Source organism: Theobroma cacao, chromosome 3 (assembly GCF_000208745.1).
Source record: "Theobroma cacao cultivar B97-61/B2 chromosome 3, Criollo_cocoa_genome_V2, whole genome shotgun sequence".
Taxonomy (NCBI): domain Eukaryota; kingdom Viridiplantae; phylum Streptophyta; class Magnoliopsida; order Malvales; family Malvaceae; genus Theobroma; species Theobroma cacao.
The window spans coordinates 26464045-26484683 of NC_030852.1; the positions used below are offsets into that span (position 1 = coordinate 26464045).

At 34.9% G+C, this 20639-nt stretch overlaps 2 protein-coding genes across 2 annotated transcripts; one reads left to right on the plus strand and one right to left on the minus strand.

Annotated features, from left to right (window-relative positions):
* On the plus strand, positions 8834-13624 carry LOC18605190 (transcription factor ICE1). Its single transcript, XM_007038054.2, has 4 exons — positions 8834-10331; positions 11386-11610; positions 12609-12779; positions 13246-13624. The coding sequence occupies exons 1-4, from the start codon at positions 9162-9164 to the stop codon at positions 13327-13329; spliced, it is 1650 nt and encodes a 549-aa protein (XP_007038116.2). The 5' UTR covers positions 8834-9161; the 3' UTR covers positions 13330-13624.
* Positions 14860-20639, minus strand: LOC18605192 (auxin response factor 2). The gene is made up of 15 exons (XM_018117665.1): positions 19804-20639; positions 19552-19664; positions 19205-19300; positions 19046-19102; positions 18773-18928; positions 18596-18680; positions 18279-18369; positions 18011-18175; positions 17726-17845; positions 17487-17562; positions 17208-17379; positions 16181-17118; positions 15910-16100; positions 15621-15819; positions 14860-15426 (listed from the first exon to the last, which is right to left on the minus strand). The coding sequence occupies exons 1-14, from the start codon at positions 19946-19948 to the stop codon at positions 15654-15656; spliced, it is 2571 nt and encodes an 856-aa protein (XP_017973154.1). The 5' UTR covers positions 19949-20639; the 3' UTR covers positions 14860-15426; positions 15621-15653.

The following is a 20639-nucleotide window of genomic DNA, read 5'->3' on the forward strand; positions in this document are numbered from 1 at the left end:
CCATGCAAATGCGAGCAAAAGTTTTGAGACAGATAGTCATAATAGATAACTGATAAAGGAATCAGACGCCATGCAAATGCGAGCAAAAGTTTTGATACAGATAGTCATAATAGATAACTGATAAACTCATGCAAGCATCACAGTATATAATTTCGTAAATGATAATAGTCATAAATTCACGATCATATGATAAAATAGCATAATTTAAGAAAGCTTTTGCATTTATTTAGTTACCTAATTTTACAGTAACAGCCGTAGAACTTTGTACTCTGAAAGTCAACTATTCTGTCATCAATAGTCTCATGAACGTTGCAATGAATAATTCACATCAACGAAAAAAAATTTGCAATTTGTCAAGCAATAGAGACCTGTGTAACTCGTTGCTGGTTTGATGAAAAGCAAGCAACTTATTATGGGCCTCAAAGGTTTTGCTTTCGCTCCTTTTTTTAAAGAGATTTAAGCTTTATCGTACTGCTATTTATTTAATCAAAAGCGATTTACAATAAAGAAGAAAAACTAATACTTAAACAAAGAATATCCAAAATCAAACACAATCAATGTTTCAAAAAAGGGAGATATGTATCAGATAGTTAAACTAAAAACGTCAATTAAATAATTTATATAACACTTGAAGGGAATCTTTTGCAACAAATGCAAGTTGTGCACTTGAGAAGAGAGCAAAACCCATTGGCTTTTCTCCCTTCGTAGTTCACTTGCAAAGCCTCAAAACCGAGAAGTCATCTTAGCGAATTTCGCACCTCCCTCTTTAACATCTTCAAGAAGAGTGGCAATGAAAATAGTCCGAACTTGAATTCAGAACAAATATTTCTTTTAGCTTTCCAATTTCGTATGAAACTAAACATCAAAAAGTATAATCGAGAAAAGTCATAAAAACTTTAACATGTTAAATATAAGACATATACCAAAAAACAAAAAAGCAATGCTGTAAGTAAAAGAAATCTCTGAATAAGCTTTGAATAGAGAAAAAGCAGAACAGAGAGTCGTCAGTGAGAGAAAATCTGAGAAGTTTATAAAAAGAAAATAACATGTCGTTTTTCTATCACGATGAGTCAAAATTAGACTTAAAAATATCAATTTATTGTGACAGTAATTTAGTAGGATGTCATGATTTTAGGAGATCCATCATAAGATATAATAATATTTTCGTTAAAAATTCTTTGGTGATGTGGAAATCAAATAAGTTATTTGTTATAGCTCGAAGCTCAGCAAAAGTATAATATCAATCCACGACATCCAGATGCTGTGAAGTTATCTAATTAAAACATTTACTGTTAGATTTTGAGATCAAATATAACGATGTTGTGGTGCTTTACTCTGACTGTCAATTGTTATTCATATTAGCAAAAATCTAATTTTTCATAAAATGACCGAATATATCAAAATGAACTACCATTTATCTAGAAAAGGTGCTTAAAGGTACAATTAAACCACTACATATGTTCACCAAGGCATTGCAGTCAAGGCAATTTCATAATTTTTTGAGTACGATGAGTGTTCATAACATTCACATATCCTCTTAAGGGGGAGTATTAGACAGATTAGAAGTGAATAAGCTCAATCTCGATACAAATGCATCGTTTCACTGTTACGGTAATTAACACGTAATTATTATATATTTTCTTTTTCTTTACTTCACTCTTAAACACTGTATATATTCAGTTCTATTGAGAGCTAATTCAATGAGAAAAACCCTGACATTTTTCTTGGCTTTGCGCCATTTTATCCCTTTCTTCACTGTCCTTCTATGACACTTACAAAATAGGCTCTTACACTCAATCCAAATTATTTTCTAAAAAAACCATCTTCTCTTAAATATTATGAATTTTGTTACACTTAAATGTAATTTTCGCTTTTCCGCTACCTATTTTTTTACCCAGACCCCTCTGCCTTTTTGTGTTATCATCTACGCCTCCATCATCTTCCATCGACTTCTCAAGCGTAACGATTAAGACTTGTTTGGATTTTGGGTTTAAGATCCTGCCACGTCGACCTTTTTAGTTTTTTCCTTAGTTCAAGGCTTAAATTTCAGTCCCTTTCCTGTCCCCAGATATTTTGCCAGTTTGGCTGATTTAGCCTTTCTTGGTGTGTTAGGATTGGTTGGTGAATCTTCAGGGCATGAGCTTGAGATTCATAAAAACAAAGAAAAAAAAATCAATAAACCAATACGTCGCTGTAGCATAGTCGTACACGAGACCATGGGGTTTGATTTTTTTTTTTTTCCCGTTTTCCTTGTTCTTGTTTACTAATCATTTTGATTGGGTTAAAGGGAAATGAAGTGGATGGAGTTGTATGAAACTGAAAATTTGGTGCTTCGGGGTTTAAGAGAAGTTTGTAGAGTAAGATGTTTTTGTGCCGCTAAAAATATCAACCATTTTGAGGCGGCGACCTCCTTGATGGCTTTGTTGTCAACTTCACTGCCATTCTTCCCCGTTTCCTCTCTTTCGTCTATCTTAGAAGATTTTTTTGTTTGAGTACGATTGACGGTGAATCTAGATCTGATAGAAAATCAAAAAGTCTTTATAAAAAAAAAAAAACCCTTTTATTATTACAATTTTTCCTGAAAAATCCATCTATAAACGATTCTAAATATTCATTGAGATATTATTTTTTAATTTATTTCATCTTATCCCTATTTCCTTAATTAAATAACACATAAAAAATAGTAACAATGACACAAGACATATTCAAGAAATTATTATAATTGTATTTTATTCGAAAACATAATAATTAAATTAATTTAAAATAATAAAAAAGTATTGATAAAAGAAAAAAAATTTACCAAAATACACTCTTTAAACCTCCTCAAGTCTCTCATTACCTTAATCAAAATTTAAATCTAATTGATATATCTCATTACTAATCTTGACGCCTATATAATGATAAATGAATTGAACAGTTTAAACTATGCAAGTTTTAACTATGGTATTACTTGTTTAATTAGTGTGTAAGAAGGCCTTTACAAGATTATTGTACTACTATAATTGTTTCACTTAATGGCATGTGCTTTTATCATTGCCTTGTTAGCTTATTTAGTTGGAATTGGATATACACATATGATGATTAAAGCTAGATTAAGAAGGCCACAGACTTTGAGGCAAGAGATCTTGAATGCTCTCACGGGTTTAATCATGTGAGTAATTGACGTGGCTTACTACATTTGCCAGTTTTCCGCGTTGACTTGTGGAGCGGTGGATATGAAGCAAATGTCTAATCCTTCAACTTTGGGCCGACTCTGGGATATATTAAAGGCCAGTGATAAGGAACTGGGCCATATCGTTAGGCCGGTTTAGACTTTCAACTCCCTAGGAAACCACGAGACGTAATATATACGTGACAATTTTGTATAAGATGTGACAACATAGCATGATTAAAATATAAATAAATTATATTAAATTTATTTAATTTGAGATATATTTAAGACATGATTAATTAATCATACTGTTATATATTCGTATAATTTATGACTCATTTATTAGTTATTTATTTAATTATGTTCATATGTCGTGTAAATTCGTTTACTATACAGTTAAGGCTCATTTATTAATTCATATAAACATTATTATTTTTATGATGGTTAAGATTTATTCATATTGAATTTTATTATATTTAGTAAATATTATAATATTTATACTTTTTATTATAAATTTGAATAATAGAAGTATGTTTTACTTATACAAATTTGATATTAATTTGAAGATAAAATATTGTATAATATAAATTGTATAAGTTAAATAGAAATCTAAATGACATATTGAGAAATGTAATTACACATATATGTATAAGGTTAATCCTAATCTTATTAATATTTTAACTCTAACTAAATAGTTTGTATAATTATCTTAAAAGTTGACTCATGAGGCAAAATTGTTAAAGAAAGAATAATTTGTATGGAGAGTGCTTGATAATATGCTAAGCATAGTTAAATAGGTCATTTTGCAAGATGCGAACTAGCTGTAACTGTTTGCTGTCAGGCTAGGAAGAAAGAGTTTGTTACTATGTAATGGAGAGCATGTTAGGAACGTACTCTTTTTCTTCCTCATGGTTCTTGTCCCACTGAGTTTTGCCATAACAAGGTTTTTTAATGAAGCTTTTCCTTCATGCTAGGGGTAGTGTTGTGATTATAATATGAGGGGCTCTAATATGTTTATATTTTGTGAATTCATATTGTAATCAGGGGTGGAGGGCCATATTATTATTGCCCCTAAAATTTTGAAAATTTTTAGATATTATATATATTTTTAATAGCCTTGAAGAGTAATATATTTATGGGGTTGTGATCCTTCCAAAATTTTTGAATTTATTTATTTATTATATATTTTAATGGTCCTCAAAATGTTTTTTTATTTAATAATTAATATAAATAATAAATAATAAAATGATTCCACAAGTCTTAATCAATTTTACATTAATTCTTAAGTTTATTTATGCCTCTTTCTCCTTCTCTTTCTTTTTTCTCTTTTGTTTTTTTATTTTTACTTTATTCTCTCTTATGTAACTCACCATTAAAATACACTTCATTGTTTAAAAAATATTTATGAACTTGTGAGTTTGGATAAGGATTACTCATCGCTATTATGCGAAATTAACTATTTATATATTTTATTCATTTGATATACATGTTACATAAAGTTATTGTTTATTATGAATCTTTTAATTGTTATTTAAATCTAATGTATTAGTTCTATTGCTTGTTATTTAAGATCGGAGAATAAGATCACCTATCTTAAACACGTCATGATAGATGATTAGCACCAGAGCAAGCCCCAATAGTCGTTTTAGAACCTTGGCAGACTTTATTCCTTTTCGTCTTTGACGTCCTCAACGAATGTTAGCTAGCTCCACCTTCAATTGTAATACATGTTATGGTGATGATTAATGAAATTCATCTTTCCTTTAAAAAAAATTATTTTAATAATATAAAATTTAATCTTATTAATCATGTTATGTTATAAAAAATTTAACTTGATATGTTTAATAAATGTATTAATATTAATCGAGTCGTGTTGTATGTGTATTAAACATATTTATGTATGTATTTAAGATTTTGATATAATTAATTAATCGTATTGTGTTTATATTTACCTGTATAATTATTAATATTATATATTTACCTAATACGAATAAGACATGAAAATAAAAATTGTCAAATCTAAAAAATAGTACAGTACAGTACAAAGGCCAACATGGAATTTAATCCACCAGCCCCAAGGTCACATCAACTCATCAAGCAAGCTAAAGAGCAGGGAGCACCAGTCGGGCGATTTCATTAAATTCAGAACTCATCATCCCGGCGAGTTGTATTTAAAATAACAATTTATTTATTTATTTTTCCCTTAGAAATAATTGCAGGTAAACTAACCCAAATACTAGGGCAATTTGCTTCTCCTATGTCCCGCAAAGCTCACGGGGTTACTCAAGAAATATTAAAGACACTTTTCCTCCCCTTCAGGCTTTAACTCACTAACCAAAGCCATCCCCGACTGGCAACTTATTTAAGATTTTTGTCACTCCCTCTTTCCTGCTACTTGGGCCTCTCGTACACCCAACCTTTATTACACTTTAAATGTGGTCCATTTTTCCTTTGCCTGGTAATTTTCTTATAGATTTAGTGGGCCCAACTGGCTCATAGTAGATCCCTCCCACAGTAAATACACTAGTAGCATGCCACTACCACCACCACTTGCATTTTGCTCCACTACATTTTTACATAAATTTTTAATTATTGTGATGATTAAATTACGTGCTTTCAGTATTGACCCAATTCTTCTACAAGAAATCTACAAGCCATGCGATAAAAGTAACCCTAATTTATCTCCTACCTTTAATTTAAATCCATAAAATCTTTACGTAAATTAACAGTTTTATTGACGGATTTTCATAAACATTTTTTAAGATTTAATTAAATTATTATTTTAAGAAATAAATTTTCAAAAAACAGTTTTTCGAATACAATGATTTACATGGATGATTTAGAATAAAAGTTGCAAGTAATAGCTTATATTGATGATTGATGATTGATGAATGATGAATGATGAAAGAGTAGTAGGATTCTTATGTAGTAGTTTTCCTGTAACAGAAACAAAGAGAAAAAGTTAGATGGTGAGGGGACAAGTGTAAAGAGGGAAGGAGTAACGGTTGAGCAACCAGATCCTGAAAAAGGGCAAAGGGGGGAAGTAAGGAGTGAGGGTGATGAGAAGGGGCAGAGGGGGGGTTAAGCTTTGGAACTTTTGATTGGACGCCAGGTGCGGTGAACTGAAATGAAGGGTGTCACGAGATACTTGGGACCCCTTCCTTTCTTTATCCCTCTCTGTAAATAGTTACTACGACTACTCCTCACTCCTCTTCCTGCTACAAGCTTCAATCCTTTTCTTGACTTGAACGCAAATTATTTCTACCAATATAGAGCTTTGACATTTGACATTACCCTTATTTATCCAAGTCTTGCTAATGCCTCCAGGCTCTACCTTATCTCCTACTTCCAAGGAATATTTAGGCCATGCACTTGGCTTTTGTTTTTCGAAATTTGACAAGGTCTACGCACACCACCCAAGTACTTCCACCCAAGTTTTTGTCTTCATTAACAACTATGCATCAATGTATGACTTATGTCAATATCTGACTTGGTTCTTCTGTAGTTTCCTTCAATTTCAAAGCAATTAGATAATTGAACCGTTTAAAATTTTGATTAAAATTGAAAAATGTGAGAGTATTTTAACCGCAACTATTTGTTATTTTGCATCATTTTTTTTGAATGAAATAGAATTTAAATTTTAAAATTGTCCCGTAAAAAAAATGACAACGGTTATGCCAAACTTGAATTACTGTTACATTATTCAATTTATAACCAAACAAGTACATAATTATTTCTCAAATGATAAATGCAAGAGCGTTATAATGGCCATAGAAAGCATGTTTTCCGTTTTCCATTCTCTTTCTTTTTTAAAAAAAGGAGAAATTAACATAATATGTAATTGTTGCCTTGTTCCAGAGTCTACCCTCTATGATAGACAAAAGTATTTAAACTAATTTCTTCTATTTTAGAAGCAAAACAAAAGGTGAAAACCCAGTCTCACCTGGCTTTCTCCAATGGCAAGAATTCCAGAATTAAAGAGCGTTTCGTTAGCAGGGCTACTATAGCTAGCATGAATAAATTTTCTTGCCAGACATTCCAACACTTACCAAACAAAACCCTTTAAAAAGTTAAATCCATAATAATAATGTCGGTTCAATGTTTCTTTCACCTCTTAAGATAGAAATTTTGTGCAGTTATTTCTACTCTCTTTTTTAACATGTGATGATATTTTTATTTTTGGATAAAATCCAAATTTACTATTTACTTTTGAACAAGTACAATTTTACTGTTACATGTTTAAGTTAATTAAACAATAATTAAAAGTTAAAAATTTTGTAAAATGTTGTTCTTTTATTTCCTAACAAAATATTTTTGTATTGTTAGTTTTTATAATTTTTGAACCAAATTAAAAAAAAACCAAGATATTAAAATTATATCCCATTCAAAAATAAATGATAAAATTGAAGTAATAAGTAAAATGGTAATGACATTTTTACCTTTTATGTTGTCACAATACATCGAACAAGGGTTCATTTTGGCCAAATCGCAGAGAAACAGCAAACCGAGACATGGAACACTTGGGACCACGACTTAAATACACCAACCCATTTGGTTATATTTTATTTTAACTCATTGTTGGTACTAGGGTTTGGCATTTTACATGAGATAAAAAAAAAAAAAAAAAGGTAGGGAAGATGAAATATCAACATCTTATTTGGTATCCTGTGATGCTTTTGCAGCTAAAATGCACACACTGAGTCAATTACAAAGTAGTACCAATGAGCTTTAACATATGTGTATTTGTTTTCTGAAAGTCAACTAAAAAGAAATATCAATATGCTTTCGTTGTTTTTCAACATATGTTAATAATAATTAAGATTTTTAATAAAAGTATTTATTTTGAAAATTAATGAATTCGAATATGAATTAAGGTAAAAGTAATTTGCTTTATTTATGCAATTTTATATGTACTCGAAAATCGGAAAAGAAAAGAAAAAGGTTTCACAAATTGCAAAACGGCTGTTAAGGCCTAATGTCATCATCGCCAAAGCCAAAGAAGGAAGGTGCTTTTCTTGTTAATACAGCTTAGACTTTTGATTTCTTTTCTAAATTGGGTCCTCCTTAGTTCGTAACGTAAACTATTTACGTTAAACACACATACATATATATTAATTTTAAAAAATTTAACACAAAAGAATTTGAATATAAAAGAAATGATTTAAAGTTTAAATTTTAATGTAAATTGTGTGATAAGATATAAGTAAACATGATTTCATGGTTATTTTTATATTCGTAAGTTTGTTGAAACTCTATTTACTGATGAAAAATTTAAATACTTATATAAATGTATAAATTTGTTATTTTTTGAACTACACAAATATATTAATTTTTATACACCGTGTGCATTTCATATTCATAATATATATAAAAAATCAAATCAAAATTCATGTTCCTTGACGTAATATTTTATTAGTCATACGGTAAAATGGTTATTAAATATTCATTATTCCGTTGAGAATATGAATTCAAGTGAAATTTGTCATCTTGTAAATGATGAAAAATACCAACTTACTCATAAAGGTTACTCGTATTAATACTGATAATAATAATAATTATTATTATTATTTTAGAACAAAGCACATGTGGCAACATATTCAGACTGTGCTACCAAAAATTGGGTTTAATTTTACAAGTGGGGGAATGCATCAGCTTAAATTTCCATGTTATATCTTTAAGAGAAGAAAAAATCAGATAGAGCCAACCGGGCAGTAGTGATTAGTGTAACGTTCAAAGGAGTAGCGTGTCACAGTCTATGCTTTGCTCTCTAAAATCGACATCTTATATTTTTGGTTTTCTCTTCGTTGATTCAATCAAAAAGCTTTTGCCCTTTTCCTTCTGCAACGTCTTCTTCACTTTCTCTCTCTTTCAAAGCTGCCTTTTTTTCCTCACTATTTCAAGTCCATAACCGCTCAACAAAAACAAACTTAGTTTTTGCTTCTCTCACTTTCCCGATACAAAATATATATAAAAAAAAAAGTCCTGCAGAACCAAGAGTTGTCCAAAAACCATGCTTTCGAGGGTGAACGGCGGTGTCGTTTGGATGGAAGATAAAGAAGATGAAGAATCTGCTTCATGGAACAGGACCAACAACAGCAACAACAACAATAACAATAGTGTTATAATGGAGAACAAAGAAGAGATGGGTTCGTTGTCTACATTCAAGTCCATGCTAGAAGAAGAATGGTACGTAGCAAACAACAGTATTTCAAGCCATCAAGATATTAGAGACCTTTCATTTTCACCAAATCTTGCTGACCATCAAGATAATATTTTGCTGCATCATCATCATCATCAGCAGCAGCATCATCCAGTGGATTCTTCCTCTTCCTGTTCACCGTCTTCCTCTGTTTTCAACAATCTTGACCCCTCTCAGGTACACTACTTTTTGCAACCAAAACCAACCTTATCTTCACTCCTTAACGTTGTTTCTAATAACCCTTTAGAGCATGGGTTTGATTTGAGTGAAATTGGGTTCCTTGACAACCAAGCAACAAATGCTACTACTCTGTTGAACAGGGGAAATGCTGGGGTTTTGGGTAGTTTCGCTGATTTAAGCCATGGTAATCAGATAGACACTGCTAATTTGTGTCCTGAGACTCAGTTTTCGAGTTCTAGGATGGTTCAGCTACCGGAAAATGGTGCGGGGTTGGCGGGTTTTCAAGGATTTGATGAGAATCCTGGAAATGCTCTGTTTTTAAATAGGTCGAAGGTGTTAAGGCCACTGGAAAGTTTTCCTTCAGTCGGAGCACAACCAACTCTTTTCCAAAAAAGAGCAGCTTTGAGGAAGAATTTAGCTGATAGTGGAGGGAATTTCGGGTTGTTCGGTGGAGGAAAGGTTAATGCTTTGAATGGAATTGAGGGAGATAAAGGGAAAAAAGAAATGGATGAAGAGAATGAGAAGAGGAAAATTATCTATAGAGATGATCTAGAAGATGTGAGTATTGATGGGTCTGCTTTAAATTATGATTCAGATGAGTTTACTGAGAATAACAAGGTGGAGGAAACTCTTAAAAATGGTGGGAATACTTCGAATGCAAACAGTACTGTCACTGGAGGAGATCAAAAGGGTAAAAAGAAGGGGCTTCCTGCTAAGAATTTGATGGCTGAGAGGCGCCGTCGAAAGAAACTCAATGATAGGCTTTACATGTTGCGGTCTGTTGTTCCGAAGATTAGCAAAGTAAGAATTTCCTTCACGTTTCTCTTTTTCTTTTTTTTTCCCCTTCTCTTTTCGTTTTTATCTCGTGAATTCAAGTATGAATTATTGAGTTATTTTAGATCCTCAGAAATGTCAAATATTCTGACTTTTTATCTTTGTTTTCATGGTTGGTGTTTTTGTATTATGTGTGAATGAGTGGCATCTTTTGTTTTTACATGTTCCCCCAAAATGTTCTGAGAAAGTTGCATTAATTTCTCTCACATGGAGTCTGGTAGAGTGTTTTTAATTTCCCTTTGGACCACATTCCAGCAAGTTATTTCTTTTAAGTCATCCATAAGTAAAGTGATGCTCGATAATTGCAATATATAATATATATTTTTTTATCATGTCTTTTGTATTGGAGCAGCAACATACTTCATTTTCTATGGCTGCATTTGGTTCTCTTCTCTATCCTTTGATGGCTGCCTCCTGTTTTTGCCGGGCGTTCACCCTTGTCCTTTACACTGCTTCTGTCTCTTCTTCCAGCCTATTTATCTTGTACTTTCCTTGCTTTTGTCATTTTTATACACTCGAATTTTTCAGGGTGATTTGTAGTTTAAATTCAGTTCTAAGGTTGAAAATATATGGCTATAGACAGAGATAATGGGTAAATAAGTATCTGCAGTTCATTAATTCTTATAAAGTACAAAAAAAAAAAACTACTGAAACAATTTCAAATGAGTCTATGATAATTGAGGCTTCTTGTCAAAGAAAATTTTGGTGTGGACTCACCAATACTGTGCTTCAGATTGAGTGATGAGACTTTTCTTAGGGTCAGAATGGCTAGGTACCTTTGCGTTGTACTGGTACACAAAGTTCTCAAACATCAAAACTAATATGAGAACCTTTTTCAGATGGAAGTGCTTGACTCTTCTGTAGATGTTTGTGCTTTCGTTCATTAACTTCACAATTTAATTTTGATCCCATCCAACTTGAACAAAGAACATGTTACTTTCACTTGCTAAGGAAGGCTTCATATTCTTTCAGTTTTGCTTCTTAGAAATGGTATGATTTACATTTACCCTTCTACTAATAGATGGATAGAGCTTCTATTCTTGGGGATGCAATTGAGTACCTGAAGGAACTTCTGCAAAGGATCAATGACCTCCACAATGAATTGGAGTCCAACCCTCCTAGCTCTTCACTCACACCTACAACAAGCTTCCATCCTTTGACGCCCACGCCAGTTACCTTACCCAGTCGTATCAAGGATGAACTTTGCCCCAGTTCATTACCCAGTCCAAATGGGCAGCCAGCAAGGGTAAATTCGTCTCCTTATGCTGATAAGCTACTTTCATTTTTCTCTTATCATATATCATAAACTCACTTTTATTTCCGGCATACTTAAATTAGTTTCTGCTACCATATTTAGTTTCTCACTTTCTTGAGTCTTAGCAAGATCAGTATTTAATTAGTCATGCATTAGTGTAAATGTTCGTCCACGTGGGTTGCCACTAGACCTAGTAACTTTGAATAGGACACGACAACACAACATCAAATTAAGTGAGTTTGAGTTAAGGATAATCGTGTTTTCTGTCTTAAATGTATAAAACCCACCTAAATCGATTAAGACATGTTTAGTTAATTGTATCATTGTATATCTGTATAACCCATGCCTGTTTATTACTTGTTTAACCAATCATGTAAACACGTTTAAATGATTTGTTTATGACTCGTTTAAACCCCATATAAATACTTTTTTTGTTATGATTAATAATAATGGTGGATTTTATTATACTTGTTACATACGATTATTAGTTTAGAACTGAATGATGAAATTATATTCTATTTATATTGTACGTATTTTAATTTAATTATATTAATCGTGTTTTCGTGTTAATTATTTAAACGGTTTATAAATCATATCATATCATATAAAATTTATTTTAACCTGTTTAATAAGCGTGTTAGTTATAGTAACTTATATCGTATTATGTCGCGTGTTTATGATCTTGACACGTTTAATTAATTGTATCATAAACATGATTAAAAGGCACAAACACGAATTGCCAGTACTAGTTGCCAAATAATGAACATATTTTGGCAGGCATATCCGGTAAAATCAGTCCACAAGTGCATAATGGGTATTGTGGGGTCATGGGTTTTTCTCTCTGCACTCTCCTTTATGTGGGTTGCATGTGGGCGGCATTACAGATTGAGTCATGTTGTATGTTTTATACAAATTGTGATGCGAACTGATTTAGCTGTCGTGGTTGCAGAACTTTTGAATCATTTGGTTTTAATTTGCTGTATATACAGGTTGAAGTAAGACTGAGAGAAGGAAAAGCTGTAAACATCCACATGTTTTGTGGCCGCAGACCAGGCCTTCTGCTGTCCACAATGAGGGCTTTGGACAACCTTGGGCTAGACATCCAGCAAGCAGTCATTAGCTGTTTCAATGGTTTTGCCATGGATATCTTTCGAGCTGAGGTACAATTTCTTACCATCGTAAAGTGTTCTCATTTGCTTTTAAAATTTTCACCATAAGATGTTTAAAGCGATGGTGAGTCTCGTAAAACTCACCTGCTCCTCTTAAAAGCAAACAAATGAAAAGCCTGAACCCATGTATTGCTCCAAGCTGTGAATCCTCGGTAAAAAAAAAAACTGGGGGAGTTAATACAACGTTTTCCTGCTTCTCTTTTTGCCCCACTATTATAATCTTTTATAAAATTGAATGATTTTACTATCCACTTAGTTCAATCTTTTCATCTGCTTTTCCACCTGATTTTGATGTGCATGAGCTGTTATGCCCTTATACTTTTTTATTGACAAAAGCATCTGAAGATCGATGCATCACTTTCTCCTTTGTGGTTTGAAATGCAAGTAATAGAGAGGAGGTTATCCTTTTCCAGTGTTTGATGATTCATTTATCATTGATGTGTGTTCCTATTTTCAGCAATGCAAGGAAGGGCAGGACATCCATCCTGAGCAGATCAAAGCTGTACTTCTGGATTCAGCCGGCTTCCATAACGTGATATAGTTTTTCTTCAGCAACTGTATCTGAACTACAAACAGACTTGTTATCTCCAAAGAGAAAGTGAGCAAAGTGCATTTTGTTTCAAGTGTGTACAAGTCCAACCTTGAGAGCTTTAAATTAGTTTGAACCAGTGGGAAACTCCCGATGAACTAAAAGCTTTTGGAAGAATTTGAGAATCTGTAATCTTTGAGTTTTTTTTTTTTTTTTTAAGCTTCTTAATAATTTCTGCTATTAAAATTTGCCCAGACTCTCTCTAAACCTTTTCTAGCTTAACTTAAAAGCACATATTTGTTGATCCTGGATAGGTAAGCACCTTGCTGCATTCTTTCAATTAATTTAAAACGTATCTTACTTTTGACTTCACCTGATAATTTAGACAGATTTTTTGTCAAACAATACATGTGAGATGATTAAAGATGGTACTGTGAACTTTAAAAGACTTTTGGAAAGTTGGGGCCTTTTATTTATTTTAATTTGTTCTTTTTCTGTTATGTGATATGAAAGTTAGAAACATAGGCATCAGTATCATTTTTGTACCACGTTGTCTTCAGTTCTGAAAGTCTTTAAGATTTGGTCGGTTGGTATTAATCGTGACTTTGTGTGAGCAAGGGGGTTATGGTACTTGCCCTCAACAAGCCAACTTGTGAGTTACACGACTTCTGCTGCTTTGGTTAAAAGACTAACTTTGAGTAAACATGGAATCGTATGTAAACCTTTTTGCCACACCAAAAAACATGTGGTGCACATTCAACGTGGATAAGCTCTCCAAATTATTATGTCCCAGTTGAAGTAAAAGGCTTATTATGATCTCGAGTGAATGAATGGGGCCCTGATGTAGTTTGCTCCCACCAGGGGCTCCTGCACTTTTACAACCTTTGGTCTCGCGGAAGAAATGTTAGTCAGACTATGAATATATATATTTTTACATTTTCCAAGCAGAAAGGAAGAAGTCGAGCAAAGAAAATAATATAATATCATCAAAATGCTGATTATTCCAACCCAATCCCACTACTCGGGCGGCCAGCATTGGACAGGAATTCCACTGTTTATAGTCAAAAATCAATTGCCTTACCATTCACGCACTTACCAAGCAGCTGGATACAATGGATCTAGCGACAGTGGCGTTAAGAAATCAATCTGGTCGAGTTCCTGGCAAACACTGATGTTTAGAGTAGTTCTACCCATGCAGTCATGAAATAGTCACCCTTCCTCGTAACTGATGCACTGTTTTGGATGCGATTACAATTTACAGTCCCAACGTTCCTTTTCTATCAGATATTGGTTCTCACCAAAAATACACCAATCTATATCATTCCCAACTATAGAAACCGACGACCCACACCCAACAGCATCTCCTTTGGTTCGAGGCAAGACCAGACAAATGGCCACTCAAAACCCTGCTTCCAAGAATTATTATAGAGAATATCCAGACAAGACTACAAAATTTTCACAACATAGAGAAGGATCAAGGGCATCGAGCAACACATTGCAACAGAGTCAACAATCGCAATCACAGAGGAGTGTTTTAACAAATAAGAAAACTGATTTAACTTTCTATTACTTGCTGAAAAAACACACCGCTATAAATAATGTGCTCTGCATAAATATTTTGGCTACGTCAAGCTATATGGCAAAGACAATATCCTTGCAGAAATGCACCCAATAACAATGTGTACTACTGACTAAAAAATACAATAAAAACCAACAAAATGATATGCTTACTTGAAAAGACATTAGATTGTGTACTAACTTACTTACATTCACAGGCTGAAAAAGAGGAAGGAGGGGGGGGGGGGGGGGGGTGGGGAGGGTGGTAAACCATCTCTGTACAAGGGGGTATTGAGGATGGTTGCAAAAGCAAGGCTGGTGTAACCACGCTTGGAATTCAAATTCGGGTATACATATTTATGTATATAAAAGACACCATACACTACTACCTCCACAACATTTCCAAAACTGGATATACCATTTGTGCCATCTATGTCTGTTCTGAGACAAACTTGCTGCCAATATAGACTCACAAGTCAATTTCAACTCAATTAATTCAAGTTCTAACCAACTGGAATGTCACTATAGCACTCCTGATGCTCCACCAAAAAGCTGAAACAAGAATGGCACATGTTACTTACTATGTAATAACCTTTGGGATGCTGGAACAAGGTACACAAAAGCAAAAATGAGGGAGGCAGCATCTAAGGCAAATACAACATGGTCAACTCAAATTGATCATTTTTCCACATTCTATACAAAACAAGATCCAATACATTTAGAAATTGCCAGGAGGGTTTACGCACCTAGAATATTTCTCAGAACCATTACAGCCAAGCCTAACAATTCTCTGCACTAAATCCTGGACATTTCACTTCTTTTGCATCTAGCTCTTCAGCAGAAACTGGATTATCCTCACCCTTAGAACTCAAGGACCCTGGCTTCATCTTCTGGACCTCCTCCCTAGTGTAGATACCAATCTTGCGAACCATGGCACAAAATTCCCTAATTTACAAGGAAGAATTTAATAATGATGTAAGCCATCAAACATATGAAACAAGTGAAATGTATTAAAATGAAGACAAGAATCCTTACTGCCAGGGATCATCTCCAACAAGCATCATATCACCCTCATCATCAGTATAAACAACAAGCCAACCCCTTCTAGGAGCCATTAATTCACCTCCAAAATCAAATAATTGATCCAATTCAGCAATCAGTGCTTCATAGTTGTTGAACTTAGTAAGGTCCACAGACCTACCAAGAGCAATGCCCTGCTTGTGAACCTGAAAATAAAAAAAAATGAGCAAGCTCCTTACAGATTTCATAACAGCAAGTTATATTATCAAGACGAGAGTGACAGAACCTTAGTACAGCTCCTAGTTGAAACACTAGGAGGTTTGCTTTGAATCTCTCTTGTATGGGGCTGACCCAGCTGAAATGTTTTGTCCTGCTCATTAAAAGCAGACAGATCCTCCGGCAATTGAGAGACCTTTGACTTTTCAAACTTTTGATCAGATTCAAATGCACGAACTTGGTGTGAGGAAGGTTTCATATGATTCACCGGCTTATTCAACACATTTATATGGGAGACTGCTGACTCCGATGAAACAGAGTTACTAATGAGAGGAATACCAAAGAGCTTGCAGTTTCCTTCTCTAGATTTTCCAGCCTCATGCTCTTGTACTGATGATGTTTTCGAGATTAAATCTCTTGAATGAGCTGGACTCTCAAAATGAGATGAGGTTGGGGGAGGCATCAACCAGTTTCCATGTGAGGGCTCAATCCTATGACCTTGAAGTATAGGATACTCACCAAAACCACTAAATCTACCATTTCCTCGTGCTTGGTAAGGCATGTCAGAACCTTGCAAAGTAGGCTTTGCATTATTGTCAACCAACTTGAGCGAGAGCCCCGAGGGCATGAGGGACCAAGAGCCAAGCTTCCCTTCCTTATCGAGTAGTTGTTTTCTAATTGGATTCCCAGCTGCTAAAGTTTGATCAGCCAAGGGTGGACAATACCCATGGGACGAATCAGCATTTAACCCAAAACCTGAGAGAAGGTCAGTGTATGTTGGTTCATGCCTCCCGGAAGACATCCAGTTCTCTGACCCAAATCTCCTTGAAGCAGAAACCACATCAATCTTCTCATCATCCACTGAAGGTGGCCAAATAACTGACTTTTCAGCAGTGTCAGACTCATTACTCTCAGCAAAGTTGCCTCTCAAGGTCGAGAATTCTTGACCTTGCAAGACCCTTGAAAACCCACTACCTGGTGAAGGGTCTACAGTAACTTTGGATGAACCTGGGAAATGAATGAAATTCCATTGATCTCTCCCATCGAGCTGTTACATGAAATTATATTACAAATCCATTACATGAGACAGGACCTACCTTCCCTAGTAAGCACAGAGGAATCAGGGGATGAAGGCACTGCATTTGATCGTGGCCTTTTTGGCCTGGGCATTGGAAGGGGATTTAGGGCAGGAGGAGCCAAAGCAGGCTCAATTTTCCAAGGAGAAACTCTCTCTGGACGAGGTATGGTAGAAGTCTCATCCCATCGCACCTATAACAGTTATTAGAACATTGTTTCAAAATCCCCAAACCTTTGAGACATTCTACCATTTGTTTTATTAATCTAAGAAACTGTAAAATGGTCAAGTTAAAATCTACCTTGAGGCATCTCCATTTAGAATCCTGCCACCTTTTTGGATCACAATCTTCAATTCCAACTATTGTTCCAGTAAACCTGCAATAATAAAATGGAAAACATTATATCAGTTTGTCTCCATATCAAGTTGAAAACTGTTGGCTTTATGCAGTAACATACTAGAGACTTCAAAAACAATTTTTTTGATGAAGCCATAGAAGGATATAGTGTCATCAAAGAGACAGGAAGACACAAGCCATACCTCTGCTCAGGAGCTTCTTCACCTTCAAATCTCATTTTGAACCTCATCCCTATAGAGTAATTGTTCTTTACCGACTCAACATATTGATCAAATGGAACAATAAACTCAGCTGGGCTTGTCCTATAACAGAAAATTGATTAGTGTAAGTACAAGAAACAGGAACAAATTCCTCTAAACAGCATTGTTAGAGTTGCAATCATCACCCACTGATCTATTTGGGAGCTGTCAAGTATCATGCCAGTAAATATGTAATAGCACATCAAATAGGTAGCCTGATCTATGTACCTAGGTTTGTAATACACAGTGAATATGGTTCTTGTTGTGTAGGCATGCCATGCTGTCGCAAGCACACCTAGATGCATGCTATGGCTTGATATTACTGATGAAGGAACATTGCTCTGCTGCCTCATTGCACGTCGTACACCAACACGTAGGTCTCCATTCTCACCTCTAGAAATTACATTTCATTTCCATGTATTAATTATCAAGCTCAAACAAAATATTCCAAGCTAAAACACCAAATTCCACAGCAAAAGTTCGAAAGCAGGCAAACCTTAGAAATATAAATGCATCCCCTGCAACAAGCCTCTTGGAGCTAACAAAAACACTCCATCCACTTTGAAGCAAGTGCCTTCTTGGTTGACCTGGTATTCCCATCAACATTTGAATCAAATTGTAAACTAAACAACTTTAACTTGTAACTGATTAATCAGAAGAGAACCAAGTTAAAAAAATAAAAGAATACATTGACCAGAACTTGTATGAACATTTCACGATCAAACTCCTTGAATTTCATTGTGCATCATGCATAAGCACGAAAACTAAACTTGCATTTACACGTGTCTAATTATTTAGGTGTAAAAGCTTTACCCCTGAAGATATGCCGAAATCGCCACTCATTTCCATGCAAATCCTTAGCAACCAACTCCTGGGTTGGAGGTTGCCGTGACATGTCCTGTTAAAAAATAAACCGAAATGAATCACAGCCTGATTATCACAAAGGAAAACCAAAAAGGGACTACACATCCGTAGAAGATAAACACAAACCAATGGTGGAAGACATTCATCCGCATGCCGCCTAAGCACTGAAAACCCACCATGGGTGCTTGTATCTGAGGCAGTCAGGGTCTTGCAAAAGGAATGTACATGGAACCGTGGTGGTGGAGGAATGGGAGGCTCCTTGTCCACGGTGTTCTCATCTTGCTGGAAACATTAGATAGGGTAAAGAAGCAATCATCAAACCAATAGAAATTCAACTCTTTACCAACTCCTAAGGCAAACTGCAGAGTAACAAAATACAAAATTGAGAACAAAGCTTACATTTGGTTCAGGAAGTAAAGTCACTTGTGCAAAAACCTCATCCGTATCTGGTTCAGCCTATATAATTAACAGCAGAAGATTATACCTCTCGTTAGCAAAACAAAACCCAGAAGAAAAAGAAAAATCCATACAAATCGTAGTAACAGAGGAGCAAGGAACCTTTAATTGAACGTTAATCACGCGACAAAGGATCTTTGACGGAAGATCATATACTGGCATCTGCTGGTCTGCTACCTGATTAGTAGACGCCTCAACCTGATTCACCAGAACTTGTGGTTAACGAGCAAATTAAAAACAAACCCGGAAATGGAAACAGAAAAACAAAAATAAACAGAAAAAACGAAGGGAAACTATAACTCACTTCAAATCACATTCATTGTCCACTAAAGAACATTTAAAATTAACACGACTGTTAAGTGGCACGGGTTCCGTCTAGAGGCCAAAATAAAATAAAATGGGAAAAAGAGAGAAGAAGAAAACTGGAAGAAAGAAGTCGGAAGGGAAACCTGTTCTATGTGACCTTGAGCAAAGTAGAACACGCGCTCCCCTTCGCGAGGGACAGTCACAAGAGGTCCAGCACATGCATGCCATAGCTCCGTATACAGCGCCGTTTCAGGGTCTATTTCCACACACACAACAAAACCAAAGTAAACATATAGCGGCAAACCAAAAACCAAAATTGAGAACCTGGATCGACAGAGATGGAGAAAAGAAATCTAGAAAAGAGAGAGAGTGAAGGAAGGAGAAAAGAATTCTACCTCTGACGGCAGCGGGACGAGTGGAATGACCATTTTGCCCTTCCATGGTGCTCCTTGCATCATTTGGCTCGCTATAACCAGAGGAAAAACTCTCTCCTCTTCCATTAACACAATTTCCCTTAATTGATACCTCCGAAGTAGTCATTTCTTCCAAATCTTTTAGCTCAGATCTCTCATCTGACACTCGCAAATTGTTCACTCAAACTAAAAACCCAAACTAGAATTCCACTTAATCTACCATCACCACTGTTATAAAATCCTATCTGCTCTCTTCACCTCGAAGCACAAGTCTTTCTCTTTTCTCGTTTCTCTTTCTCTTTCTCTGAAACTTTGATCAAATCAACGAAATAAATTTCCAACACCTCAAAAAGGAAGCCTATTCTTCTCTCAATTCACCACCAATCTTCTTGATTTACGCATCAATCAATCAATTTACTCTCTCTCTTTCTCTCCACTTTCTATCTCTAGTCGCTTTCACTCTTCCCCTTCCTTCTGCAGAAAACACCTCAGCCTCTATCTTCTCTTCCACCTATATCAATTGCGGCAGATGAAAAATCAGAGCTCGTACACACCCTAAAGAAATTATTTTGAAAAAAAAAACTATCTTTCTCTCTCTATCTTCTTTCTCTGGTTTTTTTTTCTTTTTCTTTCTCTCTCTTTTTCTCGTCCCTGTCTCTCTGTGTGTGTCTGATGAGGGGTCGAGGGACTTAACCAAGGGTTGTCAAAACCGCGGAGGCAATGGCAATCATTTCAACCCCGGTCAATTTCTAACCCACTGAACAACCGGCATTAACCCGTCCGACTTCATTTATCAAACCGGCTACACCCGGTGGACT